Genomic DNA, 18,773 nt, shown 5'->3' on the forward strand with positions numbered 1-18,773 from the left:
AAAAACGATAACGCGGGGAAAGCCTGCATCCACTGGCTGAGATTTACTTGTGCCCCGACCCCCCCCCCCCCCACTTCTGACCTCTCTTAATCTCCCTGGGGGTCAGGACAAAAGTCATCCCTCCTGCCTAACCAATGGGGGCTTTACTCCAGCCTGGGCTGATCTTCCTTAATGGCTTTGAATTTCCCAGCCTGACACTTCCTCCTCCTCTTTCTGAGGCTCCCTGTGTAAATAGAAAATCGGTCACCTGATGAATATGCACCAGCAGCCTCCAGTGGCAGGTGAAGAGGGGTGTAGATTACAAACACCTGTGCTTTGAAGACGCCCTGTACTTAAGAAGATTCATTCTTGGCACAAGCTTGTCCTGAGTGCCTCCAAGGCAGGCACAGCTGCTGGGGAGGCACAAGCTCTCTGCTTTAAGGATCTGTTACATTTTGGGTTAAAGGGCTCTAGTGAATGTCAGCGCGACTCAGACCCAACCCTCAATTACCTGGAATCTTCCCATGGGGGAGATGGCTCTGAGTTCCCAAAGGCTCACTCCGCCCTCGCCTTACAACCTTTATTTTACTAAGTTGGGGATTCCCGGTTCTAATTTGGATTGGATCCGCTAAGGGGAAGTGTGGAGGGAGGGAAAAGCCAAGCTTGCTGTTTGTTGTTGATTTGCATTTCAGGCAGTGGAGGGAAAAAAAAAAGAGATCAAGAATGGAATGGAAACGCTGGGAAATATTCAATATTCTTCCTATAAAAACGGCATATACATGAAGGAAAAAACATAGACCTGGTCAGTTACTGGGAACTAAAACAGACACCACAAAACTCAAAAAGAGTAAAAGTGCAGATTTGCTCCAGGAGGAGTCTTTCCTGCCTTTTTTTTTTTTTTTTTTTTTTTTTAGTCAGTAGGACTCTGGTGACCCTCTCTGCCCTGCTCTATTAACTCAGTGAAAACGTTTGCCCAGGTTAGGGCAGCAAAGGCCAGATCCAGGGGAGCTGAGTCTTGTCCAGGCCCCTTCCTCCCCCACATGCTCCTCCTGGGGACTCCAGGGAGGTGTGGAAACCTCAGCAAAAGTGGCAGGATCTTCTGAACAGAGAGAGAAAAAAAATCCGAAACCGAACACCGGGCCACGTGCACCTTTCCCCAGCAAAACAATTCAGAAATAAAGCTCCAGGGCAGCGTCTTCTGCAGAATTTCATAAAAGCCTCAGGATGGGAAAACTAGGAACTTCCCCTCTCCTCCCTACAGCCCCACATCACTCTCCCCACCCCCACACACCCCACCTTCATTAGGTACCGTGTGTCAAAGCTCAAGGGGGATCAACTCGAAGGGAGGGAGGAAAAATAACATCAGCTCATTGCGGTCACACGCAGCACAGCCTTCCCGACCTGCGGTCACGTGGCCCCACCTGGGGCAGGCCTGTGCGTTCCTCCTCGACCCCAGCGGGCACAGGAGTGGGGGTGCCGGCGCGCGGTGTGGGAGGGCCCTGGGGTTCACCACCGAGGGCTCCCTTGCCTGAATTCCTGGATCACTAGCTTCCATTTAGCCTACACTCAATTTTTTTTTTAAGGTTTAGAAGTCCAAATAAGGTGAATTCAGGAGGGGCTCCCCAAACCTCCAGCTGTCAACACCCTCCCCTTCCCTCCAGGCTGAAAGCGCTACTTGCCCCGAAACAGAAAGTTACAGGGCAAGCGGCTGTCACCGCGCAGGAAGGTTAAGGAAACAGGAAGCCACGCCAAATACCCTCCTGAGCTTCCCCGGCCCCCTCCTCCGACCTCGGCGGAATAAAACCTTCCAGGGAATCCCAGGCAGGAAGGGGGGCGGCGGGGGGGCCGGCGAGCCACGCTCGCGCCGAGACCGCGCAAGGGGGTTGGCTGGAGGGAGAGGGAAATAAGCTCCAGGATTGGGGTAGGGGGGCATGCTACCCGATCGGGGCGGCCTGCAGGAAAGTAACTTCACACTCGGCGCTTAATTCACCTTGGAAGGTTTAAGTGCCTCGGCCGCTCGCTGCGCCGCCGCGGCGGAGCCGGCTCCGGGCAGACAAAAGGAGCGAGACGCGCAACCCCCGGCGGCGGCGCGGTGGGGGCGGCGGGCCGGGTGGGCGCTCCCAGCCGCACGTAGCCGCGCACACCGCGCGCTTGACCGCCGCTGGAGGATCCGAGGCCGCGCGCGTCCGCGGGAGGCACCGGCGGACCCAATGCCCCGACCCTGGCTCGGGGTCTGGCGGAGGGGGGTCGGGTGAGGGAGGGTCCCGGGCGCGCCGGCGCCGCGCGGGACCCGGGGAGGCGCACGGCTAGCTTACCTGGTAAGTAATACAGAGGCGGCTTCAATCCAAACATGGTTCAAATTAGAATTCCATAGTGGCCAAAGAGGGATGAAGAAGGAAAATAATATTAAAACCCAGGAATGAACAAAAAACACCGTTCAAGCCACGGCGCTCAAAAATGTCCAAAACAATAAAATAAAGGCAGAAGAGCGATCCTGAGAGCGACGAAAAAAAAAATCAGTCTTTCCCCCCCCCCTCCAAGATGATCAAAAGGCTCTCTCTCCGACCAGCGCCCGGGCAATTTCGGCCACCTTGGCCCTGGCAGATCCACAATGAGGTAATTGACGACCAAGGACGGGCCGGAGCCTCCACGGCTGCCCGGGTGTCTTCGCCGCGTGTGTATTTTCTGCCTTTTGGACTTGAGATGCAAATAAAAAAAAGGAGGGGGGAGCACGGCGGAGGGAAGCAGGCGGGGAAGAGGAGCGAGAGAAAAATAAAGGGGGGAGGTGAGGGTGATGAAATTGGGGGGTTAAGATCTTCAGGGATTACTCATTTGAAAGGAAAAGAGGGGGGGGGGAAGAAAAAAAAACAGCCCCCAAGACGTGCGAGTAGCAATCTCTCCTCCATTCAGCCATTTGAATGTCAAGGGCGAGGGTCAAGAGACCTGTTTCCAACAGGGTTTCACGTTCAGAACCAGAAGGAAAAAGGAAGGGGGGGGCGGCGGGAGGGGGTATCTCTTGTTGCCAAGGAGAAATCGGCTTTGTTTTGTTTCCCCTTAGCTACTGGGTGAGGAGGGGCGGGGTGGCGGGGAGAGGAGGAGGGGGCGAGCGGGAGAGGAGAGAGGAGAAAATTAATACCCAAACAGCCAAGAAGTACCGAGGGGGAGATTTCTTCTCGTAAATAAAAGAGGCGGCGATTGCAAACAAGTCTCCGGCTGGAGAAAGCAGGCCGGGGAGCCGGCTCCCCTCCCCCTCTCGCCACCAACACCCCTCCCCCCGTTTTTTTGGTTATCTCCCTGGCCCGGCGTCCCACCACTGACTCAGAGAGAGGGGGTGGAAGGAGGAGGAGAAAGAACTCGCGGGGGCTCTGGCGCCTGGGCAGAAGGAGGCAGGAGGAGAGCGGGGAGGCGAGAGCGCACGGCGGTGGAGAGCCCCTCGATCAATTTTCATGCAAGAATCATTATCGGTAAATTGGAAAGCTGGCTGCCTGACAGCAGATTTGTCTCCCCTAATGAAAGCGAAAGGGTAGGGGCGCAGCGGCGGGCGGCTGAAGGCGGCGGCGGCGGCTCCTTCCGTCTCTACGCGGCATCTTCCAGCAGCTCCATGCTTCGCATGGCGATAATAATAGTTTCACTTGCGAGCTTCCCCCCGTGCGGCCGCCGAGCCGGGCGGCAGATCCATGCGGACGGGGAACGGGGAGCAGGAAGCCGGGCTCGCCTCTCCAAACCCGGGGAGGGTGGCGCTGCCGAAGGCAGGGTGCTCCCCTTTGCGCCGAAGCGGGGGCCGTTTGCAAACAGTGGGCGGCTGCGGGCGCCGTTGGTCCCCCCTCCGGCTGCCCAACTCCGCGCTCTGGCCGTCCGCCCGCCCGCCGATCCTCCCTCCCTCCCCACCCACGACTGACAGCTGCGGGAGCCAGGAGTTCGCCCTCCGCCAGGACCCGGGAGGAGAATCCCTAAACCGTGACCCGGGGACTCGGGGCCGCCTTTTGTGGAACCCACGCGGGGCTGCGGCAACGCACACGCCGGCCTGCCCTGGTGAGCTCTCGGGCGAGCGGTTTCCCTCCTTTCTTTTCCTCTCACCCCTTACCCCGCACCCCACCCCTTAAAAATCCCTGTTGCAAGTGTAATCAAATGCTGGATAGCATCTCCCACACTCTCCCTGCACTGGTGCATTATCAGATCCGGGAAGGCATGCTTCCAGGCAAATAGACCTAATAAATGCTATTACTGGGATTCTGCAAGCCCCGGCTGCACCATAGTAACGAGAGCCCCGGCTAATTTGGTTTAAGAAAACGATCAACTGCACAGAGACTGAGTGTGGAGCCTGTATCTCTCCTCCCCACGCCGCCTCCCTTTCACACCAGCTCAAGAAGGCCCCATGTGATAATTCCCCAAATCGAAGGGGAAAAAACCCTGCCGCCAAACCACATCCTGTGCGCTTATTGTCCAGCCCAGCGATTTTAAAGAGACAGGATCCATTTACCCACGTCCCCCCACCCCCCTTAAACGCACGCTGCAAAGCTGCCGCTTGATGTGACAATTTATTTTCAAGCCCTTTTACCTCCTGAGGGGCCCCTCAGTGGCACAACTAGCCGGAATCACGACTTGGTGACACTAAGGGGTCACCTTTTGACCCCAGATACAATCATGGTTTGAGGAGCAGACCTGAGCCCGCAGGTACGCATGGCGGGGCACCGCGGTCACGCCAGGCTTGGGTTCCTGCCAACGCTCTCCAACCACTGCGTAAATCAGGGGTCCCCAGCGGCAGCCCCGGGGTCCCTGCTAAATGCAGCGGCTTCAAATGACAGTTGAACTCCCGGAATACGATACCCTAGAGAAAAGCTCCGGAGGGCAAATTGGAGGAGCTTGGGAGAGTGGGGGGAGCGGCGTGCCTTTTGACCTCTCCAAGCCACTTGCCAAACCCTCGCCTACCCCGCCAGAAAAATTCTTAAATGAGCTGGGCGGAGCGCTCGGAGCCAAGGGAGGGGTGGCGCTCCTCTCCACCGCCGCCAGCGGCTCGGTGACTGCGGCGTGCTGGCGGACGCCTTCCGCCGGGGCCCGGCCGCCTGGGGTGCGAGGAGCGTCTTTGAGTCCCCCAGCTCGCTGCTGCGCCCCGCCTGGCGCCCCCTCCCCACAGGCGGCCGAACGCACGCGGGCGCAGAGGAGGGCGCCAGAGCTGCTGACCTGGAGGAAACCGGCCGCTCGGGGCCGCCCGCGCCCGCCGCCAGCCTCTGGCTGCTCCGCCCCGCGCTGACCCTGGAGGTCGCGCCAGGCCCTCGGCGCCGGCGGCCCTTTGTTTCCGGAGCTGCGTGGCGGCGCGCTCTCTGCGCCTCCCCTTGCACCCGCCGCCGGCGGCGGCCTGGCAAACGGGGCGGTGGGGTTGGGGTCCAGCACCTGCCCTCCCTGCCCCCACCCTGCGCGCCCCGCCGGGCCTCTGCTCCAGCCCCCGCTTCCCCCTCCCACCCATTTATCACACATTTATCACCCGTGAGCTGCACAATCTGCGCCCCTGGGGGGCAGGGGGTGAGGGGCGGCCAGGACGCGGGTTAGACCAACCGGGTGAGCTACCGCCCACCCGCTAACCCCTCACAAATTGGAAAAATCTCCCATCTTTCTTAGGGGAAAAAAAACCAAACTATTTTTAAAAGACCCTAAACTATCAGTTTCTGTTGTCATTCTTTTATTGGTTTTTAATTCTCCGGGATTACACGAACAACAGTAGTAATTAATACTAAACCTTCCTCTACTGTATATGCTAATGGCAGGAGCCATAAAAATTAATTTGCAAACATGTCATTACACAATAGCTGTACAGGCAATAAACCTGTAATTATGGGCCAATCACAGGCATGGTACAGAGGGAGGGGTGCTCCCCCAATCTGCTGGGTGCCCCCCTTCCCCTGCTTCAGTGGGGAAGACGATGCTAGAAAGAAGCTTGCCTCCTGGGAGCCACCTGTGGAGAACGGGAAAGGGGTCTCTAGTCCAGAGCTCCCATCAGCCTGGCTTCCAGGCAAGAGAACTTGGAGACAGCCATCGAGGCCCTCCTGAGATTGAAATTGAGCGTGGTGGCCCCACGCGGTGGCTCACGCCTGTCATCCCAGCACTTTGGGAGGCCGAGACGGGTGGATTATGAGGTCAGGAGATCGAGACCATCCTGGCTAACATGATGAAACCCCGTCTCTACTAAAAATACAAAAAAATTAGCCGGGCATGGTGGCGGGCGCCTGTAGTCCCAGCTACTCAGGAGGCTGAGCCAGGAAAATGGCGTGAACCCATGGGGCCGAGGTTGCAGTGCGCAGAGATCGCGCCACTGCACTTCAGCCTAGGCAATAGAGTGAGACTCCGTCTCAAAAAAAAAAAAGAAAGAAAGAAAAAGAAAGAAAGAAATTGAGCGCAGAGAGGCGACGCAGGGGCTTGGAGAGCTCCCCAGGCCTGGCTGGCGGTGGGTAGGCCAGACCAGAAAGGAGAGGGCCAGAGAAGAGTGGGCATGCTGGTGGGCCAGCTCCTGGCTGATCTAGTCAAAGGTAAACATCTCCCCCTAATAAGTATTTGAATGCCTGTATCGAATTACCTTAAAGTGCTCAGGCCAAGTCCTAATTGCTTTTAGCCACACCCTTGGGAAGGAGAGCTGTAAGATGCTAGTGATAGCCCAGCCTCCTCTGGCCCTGGATCTGGGCGTCTCAAAGTAGGTTAGTGACATTTCCTGGTGACAGGGACCTTTGTAAGGGGGGAAAATATGAGACCCACTATGGGAGGGTGGTTACACCACAGCTGCCCACCTGATGCCAAAACAGCTGAGAAATAGAAAGCAACCCCACTGTGCCCCGCCGCCGGCCTCCCGGGCGGCTTTCCGTTGAATGGCCCGGTTGTTTGCCACAATGTGGCTGAACGGGGTAGTGGGAAGGATTTTCCCCTTCCCACTGGCCCTTGTGGCTTGGCTGTGGTTTTTGGAACCCATCACTACAGCCATTCATTCCCAGGGGAGCCCCCCCGGCCTCTGAGGGTGCCTATGGCCTGGCTAGGGGTGACAGGGGCCACCAGTCTAGGCCACACCAGGATGGAGTGCCAGGTGCCCATGTGAGAAGGGCAGTGCTCTTCGTAAGATTTCACCCCAGAAGGATTCTGTCCAAGGAAAGGATGTCTCTGTCTCTCTCCACCCACACTTCTCCGGAAAAGCCCGGTGGTGGTGATGCTCTCGGTCCGCATCCCTCAGCTCACCGCTGGGGAGGAATCGGACATTTATGGAAAAGAGGTAGGAAACTGGGCAGGCTGGACCACTCAGACCTGTGCCTCCAGGTAGCCCTTGTTAAAGGCTGGGGACGCCAAGGGGCAAACTCACCCCGCACCTTCCTGAGAAAGCCCTGCCCACGCTGCAAGCCCACCCAAGGTCAGAAGGAAGAATGGGCCCTCACAGCATAGGGCCGTGTTCTGGACACAGCAGAAAAAGAGAGACAATTGCTTCATCTCTCAATGGGAGAAAAAAAGCCAGGGGCTGGGCTGCTTCCCAGGAGGCGGCATGAGGCCCGCCGGATCCCCACTCTGAAGAGGCAGGCCCCCACCATCAGCTGCACCTTCAGAATGGAGGGTCCCCAGACTCCCTCTAGCGGGGCTGCCTTTGCCACAGCACGGAGACAGCCTAGCTGGCCAAGAGAGTCAGCTGAGAGCAATAAAAATAGCCTCCCAGCACGTGCTGGGAAAACTGAGGCTGCAGGCTGGGGTCTGGAGTGCACGCGGCAGGGTACCTCGGCTGGCAGCTGTGCCCATGGGCATCCGGTGGCCCCCCAGGACCAGGCCACAGCCTCCCCCTCTGGAGAGGGGCACTGCTCCCCAGATTCCAGAAAAGGGAGGGGCGGGGAAGCTGTGTGGCTAACCTGGAATGACCCATCTGTCCTCGGGTGGGCAGCCTCCGTTTCCCTCTTTAGGGTAATAATACCAGCTGATGCTCCCGCGCGCTCAGTCTGTGCCAGCTGCTGTTCTGAGCACTTTTCCTGGATGGCGCATTGGATCCTCGTGACAATCTGGTTCAAGGTCACCATGAGTTCCATTTTCCAGATGAAGAACAGACAGGTCAAGCAGCTTGCTCAAGGACACACAGCCAGTGGGTGGCAGAGCTCGGGTTGGAACCCATGCTGGCTCCCAAGTGCATGTTCATTACCATCGGCAAAAGTTTGCAGTCAGACTTCAATTCCATCTCGCCCCACTCTCTGTGTGCCCTCGGGCAGTGACATCAACATTTTGACCCTCAGTTTCCTTACCTGGAAAATGAGGCGAATCACCCCTGCACTCCAGGAAGATGTGTGTAATTACACCAGTGCCTGGCACACAGAGACTCCCTGAGCAGAGCAGCCATTAGTCCTGTCTTTCAGATAACAGTGGTAATCATGCTAATAGTAGCTCCCACTGATTGGGCCTCAGTGCACCGGGGCTCCACGATGCCTGCTTTCCTACGATGTCATCTTACTTGGGACCTGCCCCAGCATCCCCTCCCCTTGAGACGGACACCACAATGACCATCACCCACTTTTGTGCATGAAGATGCTGAGGCCCAGAGAAGTGAAGCCAGTCACCAAGGGCAAGGGCATACAGGAAGGGGATACACCCTGTTTCCCTTTCTGTCTGGCTCCAGTCCTTAGGTCACTGGACCGTCTATGAACATTCCAAATCTCAAGCAGTCTGAGGTTGAAAGAAAAAAGGGAACTTCTGTCCGCTCACACCTCATGGTGACTTCTGCATATCCAGGTTTTGTTTTTACCTTCGCTTGGTGGGAATTACAGGGCACACCCCACCCACGTGTGCTGTCACATCTCAGAGCATTTAACTGGGATCCTGGGGCTGAGGTGTCCCCAGCCTGCTCCAGTGCAGGCAGAATGGTAATCTGCCAAAAGTGATGCCCACATGGCCAGGTGCAGCGCTTATACCCATAATTCCAACACTTTGGGAGGCCAAGGTGGAAGGACTGCTTGAGCCCAGGAGATCAAGACCAGCCTGGGCAACATAGTGGGACACCGTCCCTACAAAAAATAAAAATGTTAGCCAGGTTTAGTGGTGTGTGTGCCTATAGTCCCAGCTACATGGGAAGCTGAGGCAGGATGATCTCTTGAGCCCAGGAAATGGAGGCTGTAGTGAGCCGTGTTTGTGCCATTGCATTCCAGCCTAGGTGACAAAGCAAGACCCTGTCTCAAAAAAAAAAAAAAAAAAAAAAGAAAAAAAGATACATCTGCCTGGTACTGTGACTATGGCCTTATTTAGAAAGAGTCTGTGAAGATGTAATTAAAAATCTCCAGGCCAGGCGTGGTGGCTCACATCTGCAATCCCAGCACTTTGGGAGGCCGAGACGGGTGGATCACGAGATCAGGAGATCGAGACCATCCTGGCTAACACGGTGAAACCCCGTCTCTACTAAAAAATACAAAAAACTAGCCGGGCGAGGTGCCGGGCGCCTGTAGTCCCAGCTACTCAGGAGGCTGAGGCAGGAGAATGGCGTGAACCTGGGAGGCGGAGCTTGCAGTGAGCTGAGATCCGGCCACTGCACTCCAGCCTGGGCAACAGAGCGAGACTCCGTCTCAAAAAAAAAAAAAAAAATTCCAGGCCAGGCGTGGTGGCTCACATCTGTAATCCCAGCACTTTGGGAGGCCGAGGAGGGCGGATCAGGAGGTCAAAGAGATCGAGACCATCCTGGCCAAATGGTGAAACCCCATCTCTACTAAAAATACAAAAATTAGCTGGTGCCACTGCACTCCAGCCTGGCGACCGAGTGAAACACCGTGAGACACCGTCTCAAGAAAAAAAAAGAATCCCCAGACCAGATCATCCTGGATTATTAGGGTGGGCCTAAACTCAGTGGTAAAGGTCTTTATAATGAGAGGAACCATTTGTGCCCCCACGTTTATCACAGCACTATTCACTATAGCCAAAATATGGAATCAACCTTGGTGTCCAACACAGACAAATGAATCTAGAGAATGTGGTACGTACACGCAATGGAATACTACTCCCCTGTAAAAAAGAGTGAAACCCTGTCATTTGCAGCAACACGTGTGGAATTGGAGATTCTTACATTAAATGAAATAGGCCAGACATAGAAAGGCAGACACTGCATGGTCTCACTAATATGTGGGAACTAAGAAAGTGGATCTCATGAATACAGAGGCGGGAGGGGTAGAGGGGAGGGAGGGCAGAAGATAAATTGATTAATGGGTGCAAATATACAATTAGATACAAATAAGACCTGGTTAAAAAATAAAAAAAGATCTAGTGTTCTATAGATCAGTAGGGTGACTATAGTTCATAATAATCTATTGTACACTTCAAAATAGCTAGAATAATTCAAAAATTTTTTTTTAATTTTTTTTGAGACAGAATCTCGCCCTATCACCAGGCCAGAGTGCTGTGGCTCAATCTTGTCTCACTGCAACCTCTGACTCCTCGGTTCAAGTGATTCTCCTGCCTCAGCCTCCAGAGTAGCTGGGATTACAGGTATGTGCCACCATACCCAGCTAATTTTTTTGTATTTTTAGTAGAGACGGCATTTCACCATGTTGGCCAGGATGGTCTCGATCTCCTGACCTCGTGATCTGCCCTCCTCGGCCTCCCAAAGTCCTGGGATTACAGGCATGAACCACTGTGCCCGGCCTCAAATATTTCTAGAATAAAGAAAAGAAAAATATACCAAGTACACTGATTTTTTTTTTTTTTTTTTTTTTTAGACAGAGACTCATTCTTCACCCAGGCTGGAGTGCAGTGGTGTCAGCTCACCACAACCTCCACCTCCAGGGTTCAAGTGATTCTCGTGCCTTAGCCTCCCAAGTAGCTGATTACAGGCACACGCCACCATGCCTGGCTAATTTTTGTATTTTTAGTAGAGACAGGGTTTTGTCATGTTGCCCAGGCTGGTCTCAAACTCCTGACTTCAGGTGATACACCCTCCCCGGCCTCCCAAAGTGCTGGGATTACAGGCATGAGCCACCACACCTAGCCCCAGTACACTAGTTTGATCTGTACAAATTACATAAATGTATTATCATATTAATTATATAAATTATTAAACTATCATATTACTCCAAAAACATGTTTTTAAAAAGAGGAACAGACAAAAGAGAAGACACACAAGAGAGACGGCCACATGAAAATAGAGGCAGAAATTGGAGTGCTATGGCCACAAGCCGAGGGACGCCTGGAACCCCCGGGTGCTGGAAGAGGCAGGAAGCAGCCTCCTGTGGGACCTCCGGAGGGAGCATGGCCCCGCTGACACTTTGATTTCAGTTTCATTCCATGAGAGAATACATTTCTGTTGTTTTAAGCTGCTACCCAGTTTGCAGTAATTTGTTATAGCAGCCACAGGAAGCTAATACATCCTGTCACTTCTGTCAAATGCCCTCTGTCCTACGAGCCCTGGGAAGCTCTGGGCATTGTCCAAGTCTGGAAGCTGCATGCTTTGGGCCACAGCTGGGTCAAGCCATCCTTCAGGTGTGTCACAGGGACTCAGATTGAGATAAAGTGTCCTGAGGCCTTGGACGGGGTGTGGTGAGGCTGCCCGCCTCCACAAAACTCACATCAGCACTCCACTGGGACCTGCCTGCCCTCTCATCTCACTACCTCGTGACACACATTTGCCAGCCAGGCTTTGGGTGGAAGACTGGCCTGCCGAGATCACTGGATGTGGCCATCTGCCCAGGGAAATAGCCCGCCAGCCTTCCTGAGGGTCGACCTCTCACTGCTGGCCTTGCAGACGCCTGCAGGCCCCACAGGGCCAGGAGTGACAGTAATGACAAGAATCCCTGGTGGCCAGCTTCTTACCAAGCCATGCCCTTTCATCCCAGCCTCTAGGGCAATTGGGTGGGGCCAGGTGGCCAAGTTCTGGCCAAGAGAATGTGGTGGAAGGAATAAGTGGCCATATCCAGGCCCGGCCCGGAAGAGCTGCCTGTGCAAGCCTCTGTTTTTCCCTTCTTGGGTCTTTGTAATGGATACCTTCTCCCAGGATGACTCTGAGTACAGATACTGAAGCCAGCAACACCTCCATCAACTGATGCTCAGGGCAGAGGCCCCTGTTCTGGCTCCCCACCAATCCTACATTATGTGGGCGTGTCCTTGAGAAATAAATATCTACTGTACAACTTATAATATAATGCACCCCTGTGAAGTTGAGCCTCTTTGTTATGGGGGCTTGTGTGAGTTTAACTGACAACACAGGCCGGGCGGGATGGCTCATGCCTGTAATCCTAGCACTTTGAGAGGCTGAGGCAGGCAGATCACTTAGGCCACGAGTTCAAGACCAGCCTGGCCAACATGGTGAAAGCCCGCTTCTACTAAGAAATACAAAAATTAGTTGGGCATAGTGACCTACGTCTGTAATCCCAGCTACTCAGAAGGCTGAGGCAGGTGAATTGCTTGAACCCGGGAGGTGGAAGGTGTAGTAAGCTGAGATCAGGCCACTGTACTCTAGCCTGGACAACAGAGCTAGACCGTCTCAAGAAAAATAAAAATAACTAACGGCCGGGCACGGTGGCTCACGCCTGTAATCCCAGCACTTTGGGAGGCCAAGGCCAAGGTCAGGAGATAGAGACCATCCTGGCTAACACAGTGAAACCCCGTCTCTACTAAAAATACAAAAAATAATTAGCCGGCGTGGTGGCGGGCGCCCGTGGTCCCAGCTACTTGCGAAGCTGAGGCAGGAGAATGGCGTGAATCCGGGAGGCGGAGTTTGCAGACAGCCAAGGTCGCGCCACTGCACTCCAGCCTCAGAAAAACAAAAAACAAACAAATAAAAAACAAACAACACATACCGGTAGGTCTCCTTTCCAGATGTTGACTTTCTGCTGAGTACTGTGCTACATGCTTTAAGTACATTATCTTGTTACATCTTCACAACAAAGCAAGTCCATTATTATCCCCATTTTTTAGATGAAGAAACTGAAAAGGCCTAGAGAAGTTAAGTGACTTGCCCAAGGTCACATAGCCAGTAAGGAGCAACGCTCAGATTGGAACTCAGACAAGTCGGAAGCCAGGCCCTGTATTTTCAACTCTCTCCATGCGGCCGCCCTCATCTCTCTGTGGCAGGAGCTGGCAAAGACGCTTTACCCAGAAACCCTTCTTAATTAAAAGCAAAACAAACAAAAAACAGGAAGGATAAGAACACTGCATCTGCAGTCTACATGCAAAACTGTGTGTCTGACCTCCAGTTGGGGCCTGCCCCTGGAGCAGGCTGCCAGCAAGCTCAGTATTTGAGAACTCTTTAAAATAATGGTTTTACAAGATAGAGGCAGCGATATGACAAAAGGCCTTCCTTCCTATGACTACGGAGATGCCAGAGAAATCAGACAGCGACTGTGCTGGGGACTGCCCAGGCCACATAGCTCATCCCTGTGAAGGGACCCTCTGCCTGTCCTCGAACACCTCCTGGGACCCAGACGGGCCACTTCTGGAGGAAGTCCATTCGTCATCTCAGACAGCCCTGGTTGTCAATATTCTGCATTGTGCAAAGCCAACAGAGCCCTGGCAAGAGCTGTTGGAAGGCGCCACGGAGGTCCCCCGAGGGGAGGAGAAATAAGGGAATAAATGCGACTCAGAAGTCCCTGGACCAGCAGCTCACACCATCTGTGGACACCGTGACAGCGCGGGCACGGCTGGCCTCCTCACATCCTGCTCCGGTTGCGGGCCTGCTCTGGCCGCGGGCCTGCTCTGCTGCGTGGGGTCAAACGGACAAGGCTTTCTTTTCCCCGAGCACTCCAGAGACCAGGCGAGGCCCTGCTCCGGGCAAACAGGCATTGTGGACAGCCCTTCCCACTGTCCCCTGCTGAGGTCTGCTGGGCAAGAAGTCACTGCCAGGGCAAGAAGTCACTGCCAGGGTTGTAATTCCCCATTTGTGGATGACACACAGATCTCGCTGTCTCCTCCTGGGCCTAACTGGTTCAGGTCCATGCAGCCCTCTGGCCAAGAAGATGTGGGTTCTACGAGTGGCTTCATTCCTGCCTTTCCCCTCATGCTGGGTGCGAGCTTTTTAGTGCGACAGACCAGAGTGGGATGCCCGAGGGCTCTCTGTGTTCTTCTCTGCCTTTACCTTGAAAGAAATCTGGAGCCAGCCCCAGCCACTTCCTTTCCTGTTGGTCTTCCTCTCCTGTTCTTTCTGGACTGTCCCCGTGGCCTGAGCTGTCCATTACTTGCTCTCCAGCAGGTCATGCCTGAACTGATGGGGGAATTCTCAATGTGTCCCCAGCATGCGGTATTCAGTAGAATGGCTCCTCTGTCCTGGCACTTACAAAGCATGGGCACGGCTCAAGGTTTCTCAGCCTCAGCACAACTGACATTGGGGGCCGGATGATTCTTTGCTGTGGGGGCTGTCCTGGGCATCGCAGGATGTTTAGCAGCATCCCTGGCCTCGACCCACAAGATGTCAATAGGACAGCACAGTTATGGCAATCAAAATATGTCTACAGGCTGGCACGGTGGCTCACGCCTGTAATCCCAACACTGTGGGAAGCCGAGGTAGGTGGATCACTTGGGTCCAGGAGTTCAAGACCAGCCTGAGGAACGTGGCAAAAACCCATCTCTACAAAAAATACAATTAACTAGGTGTGGTGGTGCACGCCTGTAGTCCCAGCTACTTGGGAGGCTGAGGCAAGAGGATCGCTTCAGCTTGGGTGGCAGAGGTTGCAGTGAGCTGAGATCGTGCCACTGCCCTTCAGCCTAGATGACAGAGCAAGATATTGTCTCAAATGTTAAAAAAACTTTCCAGATACGGCCAACTGTCGCGAGGAGCAAAACTGCCTCCGTAGAGAACCACTTGCGTAGCCTAAATAATCCAGCCAGCATGCTGGGTGACACAAGTTTTAGACCTCCTTCTATGGCTGGCCTTGAGCCAACAGCTGCCCTCTCTTGGCCCCAGCTTTACCACATACAAATTTAGAGGGGCCGAATGGCGTGCTCTGGTCTTCCAGCTGTCTCAGATTCTCCAGTGCTGCTTAGAACCAATGGTTCCAAGATGGGGATAAGCTTGTGACTCAGGACAACAGGATCAGAAGGGAAGGGACCCAGGGTCTGCCCCCCAGCAGGGCTCATGCAAAAAACACAGGAAATGGGGTGTGGACTCTATGGGGTGGGCAACCCTGGTGCCTCTGGCATCTCAGTGTTTCTCCCTTTTCTCTGCAGTCCTCTTTCTCCCCAACCTAAACAAAACCTGCTCTGAAAAGAAACATCTACTATTTTTTTTTTTTTTTTTTGAGACGGAGTCTCGCTCTGTCACCCAGGCTGGAGTGCTGTGGCTGGATCTCAGCTCACTGCAAGCTCCGCCTCCTGGGTTCATGCCATTCTCCTGCCTCAGCCTCCCGGGTAGCTGGGACTACAGGCGCCACCACCTCGCCTGGCTAGTTTTTTTTTTGTATTTTTAGTAGAGACGGGTTTCACCGTGTTAGCCAGGATGGTCTCGATCTCCTGACCTCGTGATCCGCCCGTCTCGGCCTCCCAAAGTGCTGGGATTACAGGCTTGAGCCACCGCGCCAGGCCAAAAAAAATATCTACTATTAATCATTCACACTCTAGCATGACTTAGCCTTACCTCTGCTATCTCTATAGAATCCAGGCTGTGTCCCTGGTTGGGTCCATCTCCCAGCCCCTGGAACAGCTATAGGATATATTTGGGAAAAGCAGGGCAAAGGAGACTTTTTTTTTTTTTTTCCAGATGGAGTCTTGCTCTGTCACCCAGGCTGGAGTGCAGTGGTGTGATCTTGGCTCACTGTAACTTCTGCTTCCTGGGTTCAAGCGATTCTCCTGCCTCAGCCTCCTGAGTAGCTAGGATTACAGGCGCCTGGCACTGCACCTGGCTAATTTTTGTATTTTTAGTAGAGACAGAGTTTCACCATGTTGGTCAGGCTGGTCTCGAACTCCTGACCTCGTGATCCACCCACCTTGGCCTCCCAAAGTGCTGGGATTACAGGCACGAGCCACCATGCCTGGCCAAAAGGAGACATTCTTAAGTGCATTTACGCTAAAAACAGTGGCTTCCATTTCTAAGGTCACATGATGAGGAAAACTACGGAATACCCTGTATTGCAGCAGCTGCTACAGGGAGGGAGAAGCCCCAGCTTGGTGCTGGACTTGGTGGGAGGTCATTTGACTCAGAGGTATCATGGTGAAGAGGTGGGGCCAGCAGGGCCACCCACAAACCAGGTGCTGTGTGGACAGTCCCCCCGGGCTTCACGACCATCAGTCTTATACGGCAAACACTAGCTTGTGCTAAGCTGAACACAGCACCAAGGCCAGAGCACTCTTAGTTAACAGTCACAATCCCAACCCATGTGTCCCAGAGACAGCCTTTCCGGTTGTTTGTGGGGGTGGAGTAACCCAGAAGCATCTCCGCTTCAGCTCTTCACTGGGAGGCAGGCTGGCTGCGCCTGGGCAGAGTGAGACACACCTGTTCAGTTCTGCACAGCGGGGGCTTAAGGGTGTGGGAGGGGATGCTGGATCCCAGCACGGTTCTGCCCCTGTGGCAGGTGTAGCGTGGCTCTGGCCTTCTCTGGCCTTCAGTCTCTTCCTCTGTAGGATGCTTGGACGAAATGATCCCCCAGGCCCTCCAGCTCGGTGAGCCCATGATTAATAAAACTCAGACACACCATCTGCTCACTCTGACATTTAAGAAACAGAACGGGTTTCCAAAGAGAAAGCTGCCCTGTGCAGCCTGCTCCCCGCCTTCGCCTGCTGATCCAAATGTGGGTTCACACCCTCCCCGCATCCCAGCCCTGACTCTACCAATTCCAACATGCACACACACAATCACAGGCAGAGTGCGCTCCCCCTCCTCCACCCAGAAGGTCAAAACCGTATGGGGTGGGGGTGGGACAGGGCAGCTGAAGGCCGAGGTCTGCCCTAATAAAACCCTGAAATGACTGACGTCTTCTGGGCCTCCCACCCTTTATACTGCCTTCTCCACCCCGAGGGCAAGGATGCATTTTGAAAACCACACATCTCCAAACTTCACAACTCCCCTGATGCCGAGACAGCCTTCCCTCATGCTCAGCCCGTTCCCAGTGCTGGGGAGGGAGACTGCTCTCCCTTTCTGCAGATGGGAAAAGTCAGCCCAAGGTCACACCAAGGACAAGCAGCGAGGCAGGGACGCGGCTCCTGACAGAGTACACGCATGTGGAATGTTCTGTGCCATGCAGGGCCCTTTGCCCTGCAATGCTCATCAACACCATCCCCACTGCTCTGTCCTCCAGACAGCCCTTCACCATGCACTGTGGCTTTGCCTCTTATGCGATGACTCAGAAACAGGACCTCAGGGGCCGGGCGCGGTGGCTCAAGCCTGTAATCCCAGCACTTTGGGAGGCCGAGACGGGCGGATCACGAGGTCAGGAGATCGAGACCATCCTGGCTAACACGGTGAAACCCCGTCTCTACTAAAAAATACAAAAAAACTAGCCGGGCGAGGTGGCGGGCGCCTGTAGTCCCAGCTACTCGGGAGGCTGAGCCAGGAAAATGGCGTAAACCCGGGAGGCGGAGCTTGTAGTGAGCTGAGATCCGGCCACTGCACTCCAGCCTGGGCCACAGAGCGAGACTCAGTCTCAAAAAAAAAAAAAAAAAAAAAAAAAAAAAACAGGACCTCAGGCCCACTCCGATCCCAGGCACAGAAGCAAACCCTCTGTGCTATGCCCATGGCCCTGCCTTGTCCACAGAGTGGCTGGCAATTGTAAGCCCTTAAGGCCAGGCCCAGAGGAGGGCAGTGGGGACAGTGTGGGCTCCCAGGTGAGACTCTCCCACCAGCTGGAGGGTTTTCACTAGGCCCAGGAGCTGAGCCGGGGCGGTGGGGACACAGTCAGGACAGTGAGGCCTGTGCCAGCCAGGTGCTTGCTGTGTGGCTTCCTCCAGGTACCCAGGCTCCGCCTCTGGCAGGGAACAGTGGAGAAAGTCCCTCAGGAAGGCCCTAGCCTAGGGCCTGGCACTCTTTGTTGACTGAGTCTTGGTCACCCCCAACTCAAGCTGTCCTCTTGCGGCTGGCAGCCCTCCTGGGGAACCCCCAGGTGGTCAGCTCTCACCATCCCAGCCTTGGTCTATGGGCCTCACCGGCTGGCTTCTAGACTCTTCCTCCATGCTGGTCTCCTCCTGAACATCCATGCAGCTGCCTACTCCCACCCTGACCTCCCTAGACAAAATGCCTGCTGCTTCCCACCATTCTCCCTGCCAGGCACAGCCCCCAGACCCTCCTCTCAGGCTCTGTCTCTGCCCCTACCCCCATCCCTGCCACACCACCCTGCTTGGAGAAGTGGCCTGAGTGTTTCTCATAATGACCAGTAAAAGCAACCGAAAAGAACTAAATAAGAATGTACACTGGACTTCTTTTTTTTTTGAGACAGGGTCTCACTTTATTGCTGAGGCCGGAGTGCAGTGGTGCAATCACAGCTCACTGTAGCCTCAAACTCCTGGGCTCAAGGGATCCTCCTGCCTCAGCCTCCCTAGTATCAGGGACTACAGACCCATGCCACCTCACCCGGCTAATTTTTTGTACAAACAGGTCTCACCACATTGCCCAGGCTGGTCTCAAATTCCTGGGCTCAAGTGATCCTACCTCAGCCTCCCATCAAGAGCTGGGATTACAGTTGTGAGCCAGCACACCTGGGTACCTCCAGCACCAAAGAGCTGTCAAGCCTAGAAGGAATCACCATGCCAAAAGCAATGAGAACAGGAAACCCTCAAGCTGACCTAGCTCAGAGGCTGTATTTGCCCCAAGGGCATCTACAGGTCCAAGGAAATTTGAATTTCTGTTTTTATGGCCTTGAAGGTCAAGGGGGAACACAAAACCAGGCCTCAGG

General features: G+C 54.5%; 1 protein-coding gene and 1 long non-coding RNA gene across 5 annotated transcripts in view; one reads left to right on the forward strand and one right to left on the reverse strand.

The window, feature by feature from the left end:
* Positions 1-18,773, reverse strand: part of GSE1 (Gse1 coiled-coil protein) — a 314,913-nt gene that overhangs the window by 116,272 nt on the left and 179,868 nt on the right. For 2 of the 4 annotated variants that reach the window (XM_010355616.2, XM_010355611.2), the window contains exon 1: positions 2,295-3,009. The exons of the other annotated variants lie outside the window; for them this stretch is intronic. In XM_010355616.2, coding sequence (XP_010353918.2) covers positions 2,295-2,331 — 37 coding nt within the window. In that variant the 5' untranslated portion in view covers positions 2,332-3,009. Of the gene's footprint in view, positions 1-2,294; positions 3,010-18,773 lie in introns of those variants that run through there. 4 annotated transcript variants of the gene reach the window in all.
* Positions 3,116-5,638, forward strand: LOC115895162. Its single transcript, XR_004055326.1, has 2 exons — positions 3,116-3,443; positions 3,881-5,638. It is a non-coding gene; the product is annotated as an uncharacterized LOC115895162 (long non-coding RNA).

Source organism: Rhinopithecus roxellana, chromosome 20 (genome assembly GCF_007565055.1).
Source record: "Rhinopithecus roxellana isolate Shanxi Qingling chromosome 20, ASM756505v1, whole genome shotgun sequence".
Lineage (NCBI taxonomy): Eukaryota > Metazoa > Chordata > Mammalia > Primates > Cercopithecidae > Rhinopithecus > Rhinopithecus roxellana.